At 41.5% G+C, this 15,597-nt stretch overlaps 1 protein-coding gene across 3 annotated transcripts in view; it reads left to right on the top strand.

The window, feature by feature from the left end:
• Positions 1-15,597, top strand: part of LOC134346869 (contactin-associated protein-like 5) — a 1,934,616-nt gene that overhangs the window by 1,615,432 nt on the left and 303,587 nt on the right. For all 3 annotated transcript variants that reach the window (XM_063048675.1, XM_063048674.1, XM_063048673.1), the window contains one exon: positions 1,520-1,744. In XM_063048675.1, the coding sequence (XP_062904745.1) occupies positions 1,520-1,744 (225 nt within the window). The remainder of the gene's footprint in view (positions 1-1,519; positions 1,745-15,597) is intronic.

The raw sequence follows: 15,597 nt of genomic DNA, 5'->3' as shown, positions 1-15,597 counted from the left end.
GGATTTATTTCATAATTTACTGGCATAATTTACATATTACTATTTAACTATTTATGGTTCTATTACTATTTACTATTTATGAAGCAACTGTAACGAAAACCAATTTCCCCCGGGATTAATAAAGTATGACTATGACTAATATCATTTGTGCTGGTGTCAGCCTGCAAGGGTCACCACACATTGCAGTCCCAACACAGCATGCCTGCAATGTTCCACAGAACAGCACAAACATCACAAGCAGCAGGAGCGGCAAGACAAAGGCAAAACAAGCCCCTTTCCCATCCCTGCTACCCACCCAGGCAGGCCTCCAGGCTTCCAGTCTTTATTGCTGTAATTGTGTATACTGTTCACTCTGTCAACTGGCAGGTAATTGACCACTGTATATTGCCCATGGCTGTAAGGGAGTTGGTGAAACTGTAGGGATGATAAACATTGAGAGTTACATGGGATCACTGTTAACGGGCTACTGTGGAATTGATGGTTCAAATGATTTCCTTTTTTGTGTGCCCTTCTCTAACTCAATAACTCTATGACAAACCAAGTACTGTATTATTTAAAATGAAACCGAAAATGCTGGAAACACTCATCAGGTCAGACAGCATATGTAGAAAGAGAAACAGAGTAAACATCAGGTTCTCCGACTTGTAACATTAACTGTTTATCTCTCTGCAAATACTGACTGACCTGGCTGTGTATTTCTAGATTTTGTCTGTTCTTATCTCAGATTTCCAGCTTATGCAGTTTTTGTTCTTATTTTCAGTTAAGACCATCATGTTTTCTTCTTTGTCAAGTGAATCAACGCTGTTTTTACACCAGTCTCTCATAGTCACCATTACCAACTTATTATTGCCAAATTTGTTTTTGAAACCAAACTCAAACTCTCAGATTTCCAATGTACACCTTGATTTATCATCTCCCGGTTTGTTAGTCGATAGTTATTGAGGGAGGTACAGCATGGTAGCAAGCCCACACAGTCCAATTACACCTATGTAACCAACTACCAGAATAACCCGTGCATCTTTGAAATGTGGAAGGAGACCGGAGCACCTGGAGGAAACCCAAGCAGTCATGTACAAACTTCTTACAGACTTCAACAGAAATTGAACCCAGGTCGCCGACATTGTAGTAGCATTATGCTAATTGCTACAATACAATGCCACACCAATATCATGGGGTATCTGCGTCATAACTGTAAGTCAATAAGACATAGGAGCAGAATTAGGCTATTCAGCCCATCAAATCAGTTTTGCCATTCCATCATGGCTAATTTATTATCCTTCTCAAACCCACTCTTCTGCCTTCTCCGCGTCGTTTTTGACACCCATACCTCCGCTTTAGCATGGCTATTATAATCCTAGAGAGGTACGAAATAGAAAACTTATTCTGCAATACTTATCAGTTATACTTCTTTTTCTCTGCATTGTTGATTTGCCACAGGGGTAGTTACCTCGGTCAGACTAACATGCCAACAATGATTTTCTACTATGCAGCATATAGACACTAATCTTTTTCTTTACAGAGGTGTCTGCCTTCTTTGAGGTTGGAACATCCCTAATATACAACTTTCAGGAATTTTATGGGATTGCCAGGAATCTAAGTGCACATTTATCTGCCATCTACATGGACAAGACTACCTCCTCAGAGAACACTGCTTTCAGCTTCCGGACAACACGAGCTCCCAGCATCCTCCTGTATGTGGACACTTACCACGACGAGTATTTGGCTGTGATATTGCAGCAAAATGGTAAGTTCAAATTAAATTTTGTACACAACGGTAATTCTCATAAAGATCCAGCCAGAATTGTATGTTCTTAAATGCAATATAGCCTGTATCTCCACTGGAAAATGTCAGAGTAAATTGAAAGGTTACAAGAGGTTATTGTTCAAAATAATGGGTGATTTGCTAAAAACTGCTGCATACCAGGATACCAGTCAAAGCTGATCTACCTGAGCATGAATTCGGTACAGCTTTTACATTCTCAGTTGGCAAGATTACCAGCAAAACAACATTTTGATAACAGGATGGTGTCTACAGGAAGACTTAATTACATAACAGAATAGATCCTAATTACAGGGTAAAATGATTATCCATGATCCAGTTTTCCATTACAGCAATGAGTGTACACCATAACATAATTAGTGGTGTTTCCGAAACTTGGGTGTCATTGCTGCTGCATTCCATGTCTCTAGTTTTGTCTGCAGTTACCACATTGGTACAACCCACATCACTGTTAACTAGCCCTCACTATTCTTTCTCTTACAACAGAAAAAGGTTCTTATAATATTCAGCAGGGTGTTATTTTTCATCTAACCACAATTGAGCAAAGAAGATTTCAATGTTTGTTTAACAGTTACTGATATAGGAACAAAACTAAATTACAATTGTTCAGGTTCTTTTTTCTAGGCCATGGAATAAAGTATATCTGTACAAATGGTTGATAATTCATTATGACGAGCAAGAGTTACATCATCAATGATGGATTGTCTCATTCCAATAGCCAGAAGGAATATCATAGTTGTAGTCAAATTAGTTAAATAGTGTTGGTGTGGCTTAACCTGTCTGTGTACAATTTTCCTACCATTCTTAAAGTTCATCAGATTAAGAGATTTTAAAGTTATTGTTCTGTCAGATTCTCTATGGATAAATATATCCTAATTTTTTTAATGTGCTACCAATTTGTGAGGGAGTTAGTGACGTGATCATCAGTTATCGGTATTATCCTGTTCTATTTTCTTATCTGAACATTATATTGGTAGGAAAATCTCAAATGAAAAAGAAAGCGAGTTTGTTTGAAGATCAGAAATTTTGTTCCTCCACATCCATTCTGCAAAGGAATGGCAGAGCACACTCAATGGGCCAAATAGACTAACTCTGTTCCTAAGTCTTATGGTCTTGGGATATGCAGATTGCCATAGGTGAAGCATGATGGCAAGAGTCTGAAATGAAGAATTAATAGATCAAGTAGATCTTATGATCTGTTTCTTTGAAATGCGATTACTGTACCAGTTTACCCACTCATAGATGCTCATCTATTTCTATCTTTTCTGGATAACAAATTTGTCCAACTTTTACTGGATTGTTATCTAACTAATTTGTGTTATAGTTTCAACAACCCCTCAACATGTTGGGTCACCCTCAATGTTCAAGAAGTACTTGGTTATATCAGATCCAAAACCCTGTTTCAGTACTCTCCTGATCCATCTCAAGGCTGTACCACTTCCCCAATTTTTTATTCAGAAACACGTATGCCCTCAGAGATAAGTGTAATTAGTCACAAATATCAAGATAATATTGCATGATACAGGTAACAGTCATAGATAACTAATAGCACTATAAAAACTGTCAACTATTATTGCTTACATCACACAATGTTATGTTGATATCTGCATTTATTTATCATCTGAATGTTTCAGTAAGATTGTTGTCACTTTATATACCTGTATGTATTTTAAGGTGGTAAGTCAAGTTTATTGTCTCTTACACAAGTTCAGTGAGGTACAGGTACAATGAAAAATGTAATTGCAGCAGGATCACTGGCATGTCAATTCAAACAACCCACAGAATATAAATTAGACAAAACAGTAAAAACGATTGTGGAAAACAAAATACTTGTGCAAAAAAATAACACTATTGGACAAATTCATGGTAGTGCAAGAGATAGTCTGTCATATTTTGGTGCTGTGTTAGGATTATGGTTGTGTCGGTCAATTTAAGAATCTGGTGACTCTAGGATTATAGCTCCTCTTGAACTTGGTAGTGCGAGGTTAATTTTATTCCATTTTCCACTTATATTTTAGTCAGTATTCACAAGGAAAGATCAGTGAACATAATCAAAGCAAATATACTGTTGAAAATAAACACAAAATAATCTGCAGATGCTGGGGTCAAAGCAACACTCAAAACACGCTGGAGGTACTCAGCAGGTCGGGCGGCATCCGTGGAAACGATGAGTCGACGTTCCGGCCCGAAACGTCGACTCATCGTTTCCATGGATGCTGCCCGACCTGCTGAGTTCCCCAGCGTGTTGTGAGTGATACTGTTGAAAATGAAAGCTAATAACAGGATATAGTTCTATCACATATTTCTAGTGCCTGTTTCCCTTATTAGCAACATTAAGAGTTTATTGGAAACACTTTTTATACGTGATTGCATCTCTGCTCCATATCTGCTCTCCAAATAATTAAAGTGCTTGCAGCCTACCATGGTAGAGTTACAATGAGAATTCAGTTATCTATTTTTGGTATTGAACATATTGCACCAGCCTGAGCTGGGCCAAAATAAAAAACAGTAGAATAAAAGGGACATTGGTCCCTTTGAATCTACAGACAGAAGCATCTGATTGTTCCTTATTGTAAGAGCTATCTTACTCCCTGTTGCTGAGTTATCAAATTATATTTTGCTATTGACAGTTATTACAATAAGAGCTCTTGCATGGCTCAAAAGTATTGAACATTCATTTCATTTTCAATACCGGTTTTTCTTCCAATTTCAGACACCTTCCTTATTATTACTTCAATCCTTATTCAAGTAGTGCTTTTGTTCAGTCAACCACCGTTGTGTTTGTTCAACTGTCAGTGGCTGCCTCATTGTGCACCAACACTTAAACACATCAGGGGTCAGTCAGTCTGGTCTCACCAAGGGGAAAATGATCCTCCACAAACAGTCGCAAGGATTACCACCAATCTATCTCAAATAGTGTAAATTTTATAAAGGTGCATTTTTATTTGGATATTTACTGGCAATATCTTTTAAATGGGTAATTGCAACGTGTACCAAGAGAGTGAAAAGTTTTAGTCTGCTTGCCATCCTGGCAGAGTTTCTTGAGGTAGTACAAAAGTAAAAAAAAACTAGAATGTAACGTTACAGTCACAGAAAACATGCAGTGCAGGTCGATAAGTAATGTGCAAGGGAAAAATTCCCCTCCCCCTCCAAATGCACTGCCCCTTTACTCCACACCTCATACCTACACTGATACAGTCACCTTCCTGGTGTGCTTTCTTGTACTCTGCTGTTACCTAGAGGAGTTCATCTTGCCAAGCCACTTTGTCACTTTATCCTGCAAGAGTCACCTTACCCACAGATAGTCCTGCACCCAGCATCACCTTATGTAAATCAGTCTATGTAGATAATCTTATGTATATATGGCCACACTCAGTTACTTATATATTGTGTTTTGTAAGATTGTATTTATATTCATTGTGTGTTTTTATTTTTATTGTGTTCTTTATTTTTATTGTGATCTTTATGCTGTATCAGATCCAGAGTAACAATCATTTTTGTTCTCCTTTACACTTGTGTACTGAAGAATGACAATAGCCATTCCTTAATATTAAAGAGTTCATCTTTAGCATTTGAGAGGTCCATTCAAGAATCTTCTAACAGCAGGGTAGAAACTGTCCTTGTGCCTGGTGGCATGTGTTCAGTGGCTTTTGTATTTTCTGTCTATTGGGCGGGTGGAGAAGAGCAAATAACCAGGACAGATAGGGTACTTGATTATGTTGGCAAAGTTATGCCCTTGGAGCTTTAATAGGCCATTTATAAACTACTTAAAGTAAAGACAAAAATAAGAGTTTTAAAAGTTATAACTGAATTGAAATTGGTAGCTAATACTTTTATTTTTCCCTCCTAATAATTGCTTCCATTTTCAACTATGTAACAGAGTAATTTTCTTTTATGAATTTTGAATTGGTAAGTTGTATGGAGCTGAACCTGGCCCGTGTTCAGAACTTGATGCTAATTGATTCACTGCCCAGACCTCAATAAAATGATCTCCAGTAGCCAAGCTGATCATTGATTCTGAGGGCATGCGATAGAGAAGGTTGTGATCTGGAGACCTTGTCAAGAAAGTCTGATGGCGAAGGTCTTTGAATAATATTTAAATGTTTCCACCATCCATTAGAAAATGGCCAACAATTCTCTACTTAACTGTTGGTTAGAGGCAAGATTAAGCCAGTCCAGTGATCTACTTCAGAGGGGAGGAGAAGATGGCGACGTGTGCGGCTGCTCCGAAATGATATCGGTATTTGTTAAGTAGGTACCGTGCACAATCCTGATTTGATGGAGTCAGACATGAGAAGCATGGAGGAACATCTGGAGAAACTTCTGAAATGCCTGCTTTGATGCTGCTGCTTCTGTGCGATCGAGAATCTCCGGAGGAGAAGGCCCCAAATCCTCGGCTTTGCCTATTGCCTGTTGCCGGGGCCGGGGTCGAAGCGCTCAGCAGAGATGGTGTTCGGTGCTCGATGTCAGAGGGCTGGTCAGAGGCTCAAAGTTTTCTGACGGACTCAAGAGTCGGCTGTGGTCGGGTGCTTCCAGGGTGCTGCATCGGCAAGTTTGCGGCGCTGGAGGTTCATGGCAGGAAGAGTTTTTCTTCCTTCTACTATCTGCGTGAGATGATGGGACTTTCGAGAGACTTTGAGACATTTTTTTTTACAGTGCCCGTGGTCTGTTCTTTATCAAATTATGGTATTGCTTTGCACTGTTGTAACTATATGTTACAATTATGTGGTTTTTGTCAGTTTTTCAGTCTTGGTTTGTCTTGTATTTCTGTGATATCATTCTGGAGAAACAAATTGTATCATTTCTTAATGCAAGCATTACTAAATGACAATAAAAGAGGACTGAGTGTCCTCATAATCTAATCTAATCTAATTGAAAATAACGTTAAAGTTAAAGTAGAAAGTGGAATTATAAAGAAAATTAAAACAAGCAATGGTATTAAATATTTCCTCTCTAAATTTTGTTTACATATTTAGTTCAAGGTTAAGTTCAGGAAGACCTTCAGGCTCTCAACCCCTTCTTCTTTCTTTAAGAAGTGACATAAAACTGACTTCTACAACCAAGCTTTTTTATTATCAACAATCATATGTTCTTATTTGCATCAAATTGGTGCTTTGCAACACTACTGTGAAGGACTTTGAGGCACTTAGGCCTGGTTTCAAATGCTCTCCAAAGGAAGTTACTGTTTTGTAGTGTTAATTAGAAGCTCTGAGATTTGACTAGCTTTAAAATTGGATTGGGAGTGTTCCTTCAATATCATATCATATGCAGCAGAAAAAAGTTTGAATCTGCAAATGTGCTATTATTCTTTATTTTCGAAAAGAATGTTGGCATGAAAAATCTACATAAGATTATTAGGTGCACAGACAAGGTGAAAGCACATAGTCTTTCTGCCAGGGAAGAGTTGCTGAAAACAAGAGAGCAGAAGTTTAAGATCACAGGAAAGAGATTTGAAAAGGATATTAAGGGCAGGTTCAACAAGCAAGAGTGGTGTGTATTTGAAATGAGTTGCCAGAAACACTGGTTGAGGCAGACACATTAGCATCCCTTAAAGGTTATCTAGATAAGTTCATGAATAAGAGGGATTTAGCCATGTTGGCTATGGGCCCAACATGGACAAATGAGACTAGTTCACTGGGCCACACAGCCAATATGGGCTAGTTGGAACAAAGGACTTGTTTCCATGCTCTATGACTTTATGATTCCGCAATATTGATATCCCTAGCCAGAACAGGCAGCACACAGACTGGGGCAGCATGGTAGCATGGTGGTTAATGTAACACTTCACAGCACCAATTCCCACTGCAGTCTGTAAGGAATTTGTATGTTCTCCCCATGACTGTGTGGGTTTCCTCCAGGTCCTCCATTTTCCTCGCACATTCTGAAGAAATATGGTCTTAACCTACTGTTAGTACGTTAATTAGTCACATGAGTATAACTGAACAACGTGGGTTCATTGGGTGTATCTAAAAGAAAAGGCAGCATTTATCACCTGTCGTGAATCAATGCCTTAACTGAAATGCTTGCTGCCTATTTCAATAGGTTTCAATAGATACATTTAATGTCAGAGAATTGTATACAATATACATCCTGAAATTCTTTTTCTTTGCGAACATCTGTAAAAACAGAGGAGTGCCCCTAAGAATGAATGATAGTTAAAATGTTAGAACCCCAAAGCCCCCACCCAGCTCCTCCCTCCCACACACAAGCACCAGCAAGGCAACGACCACACCACCCTCACCAGCAAAAAAACATCAGCACCCTCCACTGAGTACTTAAGTGTGCAGCAAGTATCAATAAAGACACAGACTTGCAGTCCTCCAAAAACTACTCATTCACCCGGTAATTTGACATACCACAGGTTCTCTCTCTCCCTAATAAAGGAAAAACAGATGTCCCCATTTCACAGCGAGAGGGGAGACATAAGAAACAATTCATTGATTTATGATGTTAAAGGTCTGTTGCGTCACTTTTTCTGAGCTCTGCGTCCAGAGAGTCGGCACCAAAATGGTGCAGCTGTCCAGACACACAACCCCCAGCAGCTAACCCGATGTTCTGTGTTCTCCCGTGACACTTCAGTCAAGGGCACTGGCCTAGAATCAGCCTGTCCCCACAGCCACGAAATTCCGGCGCCCTGAAGGCACACTAGTCTTCCAGACTGCATCCTTGGGATATCAAAAAGCAGCTGGTCATGATGCGCTGAGAGCAGGTCCCATTCCCACAAAGAACCAAAGTCAGAGTGTAACTCCAGGTCAAGGACTTCAAAAGAACCTTGGAAAAGAAAAAAAGAGATAACAAAGATAAAAAAAAAGTTGTTTCCAATATGCAAGCAAGGGAGTCGCTGTTTAGCACCATCTTGACTTTGCTCCTCCTTCATAAGACAGTTGTAACTCACATACATTCCATACAAATAAAGTTCAAGTTCAAAGTAAACTTATTATCAAAATACATATGTCACCCAATACAACCCTGAGATTCATTTTCTTGCAGGCATACTCAATAAATCCAATAACCATAATAGAATCAATGAGCAACCACATCAACATAAATTGTGCAACTACAAAAGAAGTAATAATAATAAATAAATAATCAATACGTATCAAGAACATGAGATGAAGAGTCTGTGAGAGTGAGTCCATAGGTTGTTGGAACAATTCAATGATGGGGCAAGTGAAGTGGAGTGAAGTTAATTGCCTCTGGTTCAAGAGCCTGATGGTTGAAGGGTAATAATTCTTCCTGAACCTGATGGTGTGAGTCCTGAGGCCCCTGTAGCTTTTTCCAGATGGCAGCAGCGAGAAGAGAGCATGACCTGGCTGATGAGGGTCTGTGATGATGGATGCTGCTTTCCTGTGACAACGTTTCCTGTAGATGTGCCCAATGTTGGGGAGGGCTTCAGCTGTGATGGACTGGGTCGTACCCACTACTTTTTGTGGTACTTTCCATTCAAGGGCACTGGTGTTTCCATACCAAGCTGTGATGCAGCCCGTCAATACACACTCCACCACACATTTATAAAAGTTTGTCAGAGTTTTAGATGTTATGCTGAATCTTTGCAAACTTGTAAGGAAGTAGAGGTGCTGCTCTCAACATGGTTCAGAAATGTCCTCAGAAAGATTCTGAACCATGTTGAGTTTCATGGCAATCCATTACTTTCTTGGTCATCACTAATGATGTAAGATTTCTAATTCCAGATTTATTTACTCATTTGAATATAAATTTGTGGGCCACTAGAATGAGTTTTAAACTCTCGTCTGCAGACCAACTGTCCAGAACTCTGGATTTAACCATGAACTACTACACAACAGTACCCAACAATCTTTTCCAAATGCTTACCACCAGAATGGACAGAATTGTCCTGGTTAAAGACTAAGTGTTTTGTTTATCCTCAAACAACCAGATTGAGAAATACTGCTCCAGATAAAGGCAGCACAGTAGCAGAGCAGTTAGCACAACACTATTACTGTACTAAAGGCCTAGGTTTAATTCGACATGTAAATAATTTGTACGTTCTCCACATAACCAAGTGCCCTTCCTGCAGGTGCTCCCACCTTCCATAGATAGGCAGGTTACTAGATTAAATAGTCACATGGGTGAATTGTGCGGCATGGGTTCATTGGTCCTGAAGCATGCTGTGTCTCTAATAATAACTAAAAACTGGATTAAAGGCTGCAAGTACGAGAGAGATTGCCATTGTTGGAATTTGGAGCAATACACAAAATGTTGGAGGAACTCAGTAGGTCAGGCAGTATTTTTCATGCTGCTTGACCTGCTGAGTTCTTCCACTGCTTGATGTATTACAGCAAACAGCATTTTTTTTCACTCAATAACAATGACCATGAAAAAGTCCAGGGAGATTCAAGAACAGATACAGATGAAAGCTCTCAGAGTTTGCTTATACACTCAAGTGTTTCAGGTGGTGAAGCTTTTCACAGGAATTCTAGAAATTTGGCTTTCCCTGTGTGTTAATTCAACACTAGATGTCTTCTGTCAATGATGACTTTGCTGCTGATGTGTAATTAATACCATAAGACCATAAGATATAGGAGCAGAAGTAGGCCTTTCAGCCCATCGAGTCTGCTCGGCCATTCAATCATGGGCTGATCCAATTCTTCCAGTCATCCCCACTCCCCTGCTTTCACCCCATACCCTTTGATGCACTGGCTAATCAAGAACCTATCTATCTCTGCCTTAAATACACCCAATGTCTTGGCCTCCACAGATTTTCCACCCTCTGACTAAAGTAATTTCTCCGCATCTCATTTATAAAAGGACATCCTTCAATCCTGAAGTCGTGCCCTCTTGTCCTAGAAATCCCCTACTCCCCTACCATGGGAAATAACTTTGTCATATCTAATCTGTTTAGGCCTTTTCACACTCTGTATGTTTCAATGAGATCCCCCCCTCATTCTCTTGAACTCCAGGGAATACAGCCCAATAGCTACCAGACAGTCCTCATACAGTAACCCTTTCATTCCTGGAATCATTCTCGTGAATTTTCTCTGAACGCTCTCCAATGTTGGTATATCCTTTGTAAAATAAGGAGCCCAAAACTGCACACAATACTCCAAGTGTGGTCTTATGAGTGCCTTAAAGCGCCTCAACATCACATCCCTGCTTTTATATTCTATACCACTACAAATGAATGCCAACATTACATTCGCCTTTAGGATATCCTGCAAAAGGCTTCCCAAGTCCCTTTGCATCTCTGCATTTTGCATTCTCTCCCCATCTGATTAATAGTCTGCCCGTTTATTTCTTCCACTAAAGTGCATGGCCATACACTTTCCCACATTAGAACATAGAGCATAGAATAGTACAGCACATTACAGGCCCTTCAGCCCACAATGTTGTGCCGACCCTCAAACCCTGCCTCCCATCTAAGCCCCCACCTTAAATTCCTCCATATACCTGTCCAGTAGTCTCTTAAACTTCACCAGTATATCTGCCTCCACCACTGACTCAGGCAGTGCATTCCACGCACCAACCACTCTCTGAGTAAAAAACCTTCCTCTAATATCCCCTTTGAACTTCCCACCCCTTACCTTAAAGCCATGTCCTCTTGTATTGAGCAGTGGTGCCCTGAGGAAGAGGTGCTGGCTATCCACTCTATCTATTTCTCTTATTATCTTGTACACCTCTATCATGTCTCCTCTCATCCTCCATCTCTCCAAAGATTAAAGCCCTAGCTCCCTTAATCTCTGATCATAATCCATACTCTCTAAACCAGGCAGCATCCTGGTAAATCTCCTCTGTACCCTTTCCAATGCTTCCACATCCTTCCTATAGTGAGGCGACCAGAACTGGACACAGTACTCCAAGTGTGGCCTAACCAGATTTTGATAGAGCTGTATCATGACATCGCAACTCTTAAACTCTATCCCTCGACTTATGAAAGCTAACACTCCATAAGCTTTCTTAACTACCCTATCTACCTGTGAGGCAACTTTCAGGGATCTGTGGACATGCACCCCGAGATCCCTCTGCTCCTCCACACTACCAAGTATCCTGCCATTTATTTTGTACTCTGCCTTGGAGTTTGTCCTTCCAAAGTGTACCACCTCACACTTCTCCAGGTTGAACTCCATCTGCCACTTCTCAGCCCACTTCTGCATCATATCAATGTCTCTCTGCAATCTTTGATAATCCTCTACACTATCTACAACACCACCAACCTTTGTGTCGTCTGTAAACTTGCCAACCCACCCTTCTACCCCCACATCCAGGTCGTTATTAAAAATCACAAAAAGTAGAGGTCCCAGAACAGATCCTTGTGGGACACCACTAGTCACAATCCTCCAATCTGAATGTACTCCCTCCACCACCACCCTCTGCCTTCTGCAGGCAAGCCAATTCTGAATCCACCTGGCCAAACTTCCCTGGATCCCATGCCTTCTGACTTTCTGAATAAGCCTACCGTCTGGAACCTTGTCAAATGCCTTACTAAAATCCATATAGATCACATCAATTGCACTACCCTCATCTATATGCCTGGTCACCTCCTCAAAGAACTCTATCAGGCTTGTTAGACATGATCTGCCCTTCAAAAAGCCATGCTGTCTGTCCCTGATCAGACCATGATTCCCTAAATGCCCACAGATCCTACCTCTAAGAATCTTTTCCAACAGCTTTCCAACCACAGACATAAGGCTCACTGGTCTATAATTACCCGGACTATCCCTACAGGGACCTTTTTTGAACAAGGGGACAACATTCGCCTCCCTCCAATCCTCCGGTACCATTCCCATGGACAACGAGGACATAAAGTTCCTAGCCAGAGGCTCAGCAATCTCTTCCCTCGCCTCGTGGAGCAGCCTGGGGAATATTCCGTCAGGCCCCGGGGACTTATCCGTCCTAATGTATTTTAACAACTCCAACACCTCCTCTTCCTTAATATCAATATGCTCCAGAACATCAACCTCACGCATATTGTCCTCACCATCATCAAGTTCCCTCTTATTAGTGAATACCGAAGAGAAGTATTCATTGAGGACCTCGCTCACTTCCACAGCCTCCAGGCACATCTTCCCACCATTGTCTCTAATCGGTCCTACCTTCCCTCTTGTCATCCTTTTTTTCTTCACACAATTGAAGAATGCCTTGGGGTTTTCCTTTACTCTACTCACCAAGGCCTTCTCATGCCCCCTTCTTGCTCTTCTCAGCCCCTTCTTAAGCTCCTTTCTTGCTTCCCTATATTCCTCAATAGACCCATCTGATCCTTGCTTCCTAAACGTCATGTATGCTGCCTTCTTCCACCTGACAAGCTTTTCCACCTCACTTGTCACCTATGGTTCCTTCACCCTACCATTCTTTATCTTCCTCACCAGGACAAATTTATCCCTAACATCCTGCAAGAGATCTCTAAACATTGACTACATGTCCATAGTACATTTCCCTGCAAAAACATCATCCCAATTCACACCCGCAAGTTCTAGCCTTATAGCCTCATAATTTGCCTTTCCCAAACTAAAAAAAAATCCTGTCTTCTCTGATTCTGTCCTTTTTCATGATAATACCAAAGGTCAGGGAGCGGTGGTCACTGTCCCCCAGATGCTCACCCACTGAGAGATCTGTGACCTGACCCAGTTCATTACCTAGTACTAGATCTAGTATGACATTCCCCGTAGTCGGCCTGTCCACATACTGTGACAGGAATCCATCCCAGACACACTTAACAAACTCTGCCCCAACTAAACCCTTGGAACTAATCAGATGCCAATCAATATTTGGGAAGCTAAAGTCACCCATGATAACAACCCTGTTATTTTTGCACATTTCCAAAATCTGCCTCCCAATCTGTTCCTCTGTATCTCTGCTGCTACCAGGGGGCCTATAGAATACCCCCAATCGAGTAACTGCTCCTTTCCTGTTCCTGACTTCCACCCATATTGACTCAAAAGAGGATCCTGCTACATTACCCACCCTTTCCGTAGCTGTAATAGTATCCCTGACCAGTAATGCCACCCCTCATCCCCTTTTCCCCACTCTCTATCCCTTTTAAAGCACTGAAATCCAGGAATATTGAGAATCCATTCCTGCCCTGGTGCCAGCCAAGTCTCTGTAATGGCCACTACATCATAATTCCATGTATGTATCCAAGCTCTCAGTTCATCACCTTCGTTCCTGATGCTTCTTGCAGTGAGTTACACACACTGCAGCCCATTTACTTTACTACCTTTTCACCATTTATGCTGCTTCTCTTTCCTCAAAGCCTCTCTATATGTTAGATCTGGCTTTACTCCATGCACTTCTTTCACTGCTCTATCACTCCGGTTCCCGTCCCCCTTGCAAATTAGTTTAAACCCTCCCGAACCATGCTAGCAAACCTACCTGCAAGGATATTGCTCCCCCTCGAGTTCAGGTGCAACCCATGCAATCTGTACAGGTCCCACCTTCCCCAGAAGAGATCCCAATGATCCAAAAATCTAAAACCCTTCTCCCTGCACCAACTCCTCCACCACACATTCAACTGCCATCTCCTTCAATTCTTACCATCACTGTCACATAGCACTGGCAGCAATCCTGAGAACGCCACCCTTGAGGTCCTGTTCTTCAGCCTTCTGCCTAGTTCCCGAAACTCACACTTCAGGACCTCATCCCTCTTCCTGCCGATGTCGTTGATACCAACATGTATCATGACCTCTGTTTGCTTTCCCTCTCATACCAGGATGTCGTGCACCCAGTCAGAGACATACTGGACCCTGGCACCCGGGAGGCAACAAGCCATGCGGGTGTCCTTCTCACATCCACAAAATCTCCTGTCTGCTCCCCTGACTATAGAGTCTCCAATGACGACAGCTCTCCGCTTCTCCATCCCACCCTTCTGCACCACCGAGTCAGACTCAGTGCCGGAGGCCCTGCCACCGTGGCTCACACCTGGTTGGTCGTCCCTGCCAACAGTGTCTAGGACGGTAAACTTATTATTCAGGGGAATAGCTACAGGGGTGCTCTGTACTACCTGTCTGCTCACCTTCGCCTTCCCCCCTCTGACTGTCACCCAACGACCTGCTTTTGACAGCCTAGGTGTGTCTACCTCCCTGTAGCTCTCATCTATGACTGCCTCATTCTCCCTTATGAGTCGAAGGTCATCCAGCTGCTGCTCCAGATTCCTTACACAGTCTTCCAGATCGCCCAGCCATATGCACATTGTATTTCATTTGCTACTTCTTTGTCCATTCCCCTAAACTATCTGAGTTTCTCTGCAGGCTCTCTGTTTCCTCAACACTACCCGCTCCTCCACCTATCTTTGTATCATGAGCAAATTTAGCCACATATCCATTAATACCATAGTCCAAATCATTGACATACACACCTTGGCTTCCATGTATTCAGCAGAGTCATAAACTGCTGGACCAGAAAGGCCTGATCCTCAACTCTGGTGTATTGCATTTCTATATGATCCCAGGAGTCCAATCCCAACTCCCATGTGACTCAAGATTCTGGAAGAGATCGGTTTCGATAAACTGGTGTGATTTTATCCCTTCCAGAAACTGGTTTGATGTAATCCCATATGGTGTTCTATTCACAGAATGTTGTGAGAGAATATTTTCAGAACCAGATTTATAATCACTAACCAATACCATGATTTGTTTTTGTTTTTTGACAGTAATACATTAAAAAATGCTATAAGTTACACCAAAAGAAAGAAAGAAATAATGCGAAACAGGAATAGAATAGTAGTTTTCGTGATTTAATAGACCATTCAGAAATATGATGGCAGAAGGGAAGAAGTTGTTCCTAAAATGTTGAGGGTGTGTCTTCAGGCTCCTGTACCTCTTCCTTGATGGTAGCAATGAGAAGAGGACATGTCCTGGGTGGTG

This window comes from Mobula hypostoma, chromosome 5 (genome assembly GCF_963921235.1).
Source record: "Mobula hypostoma chromosome 5, sMobHyp1.1, whole genome shotgun sequence".
Taxonomy (NCBI): domain Eukaryota; kingdom Metazoa; phylum Chordata; class Chondrichthyes; order Myliobatiformes; family Myliobatidae; genus Mobula; species Mobula hypostoma.
Note: the sequence above shows the minus strand (reverse complement) of the source record. Positions and strands in the feature narration are given on the sequence as shown.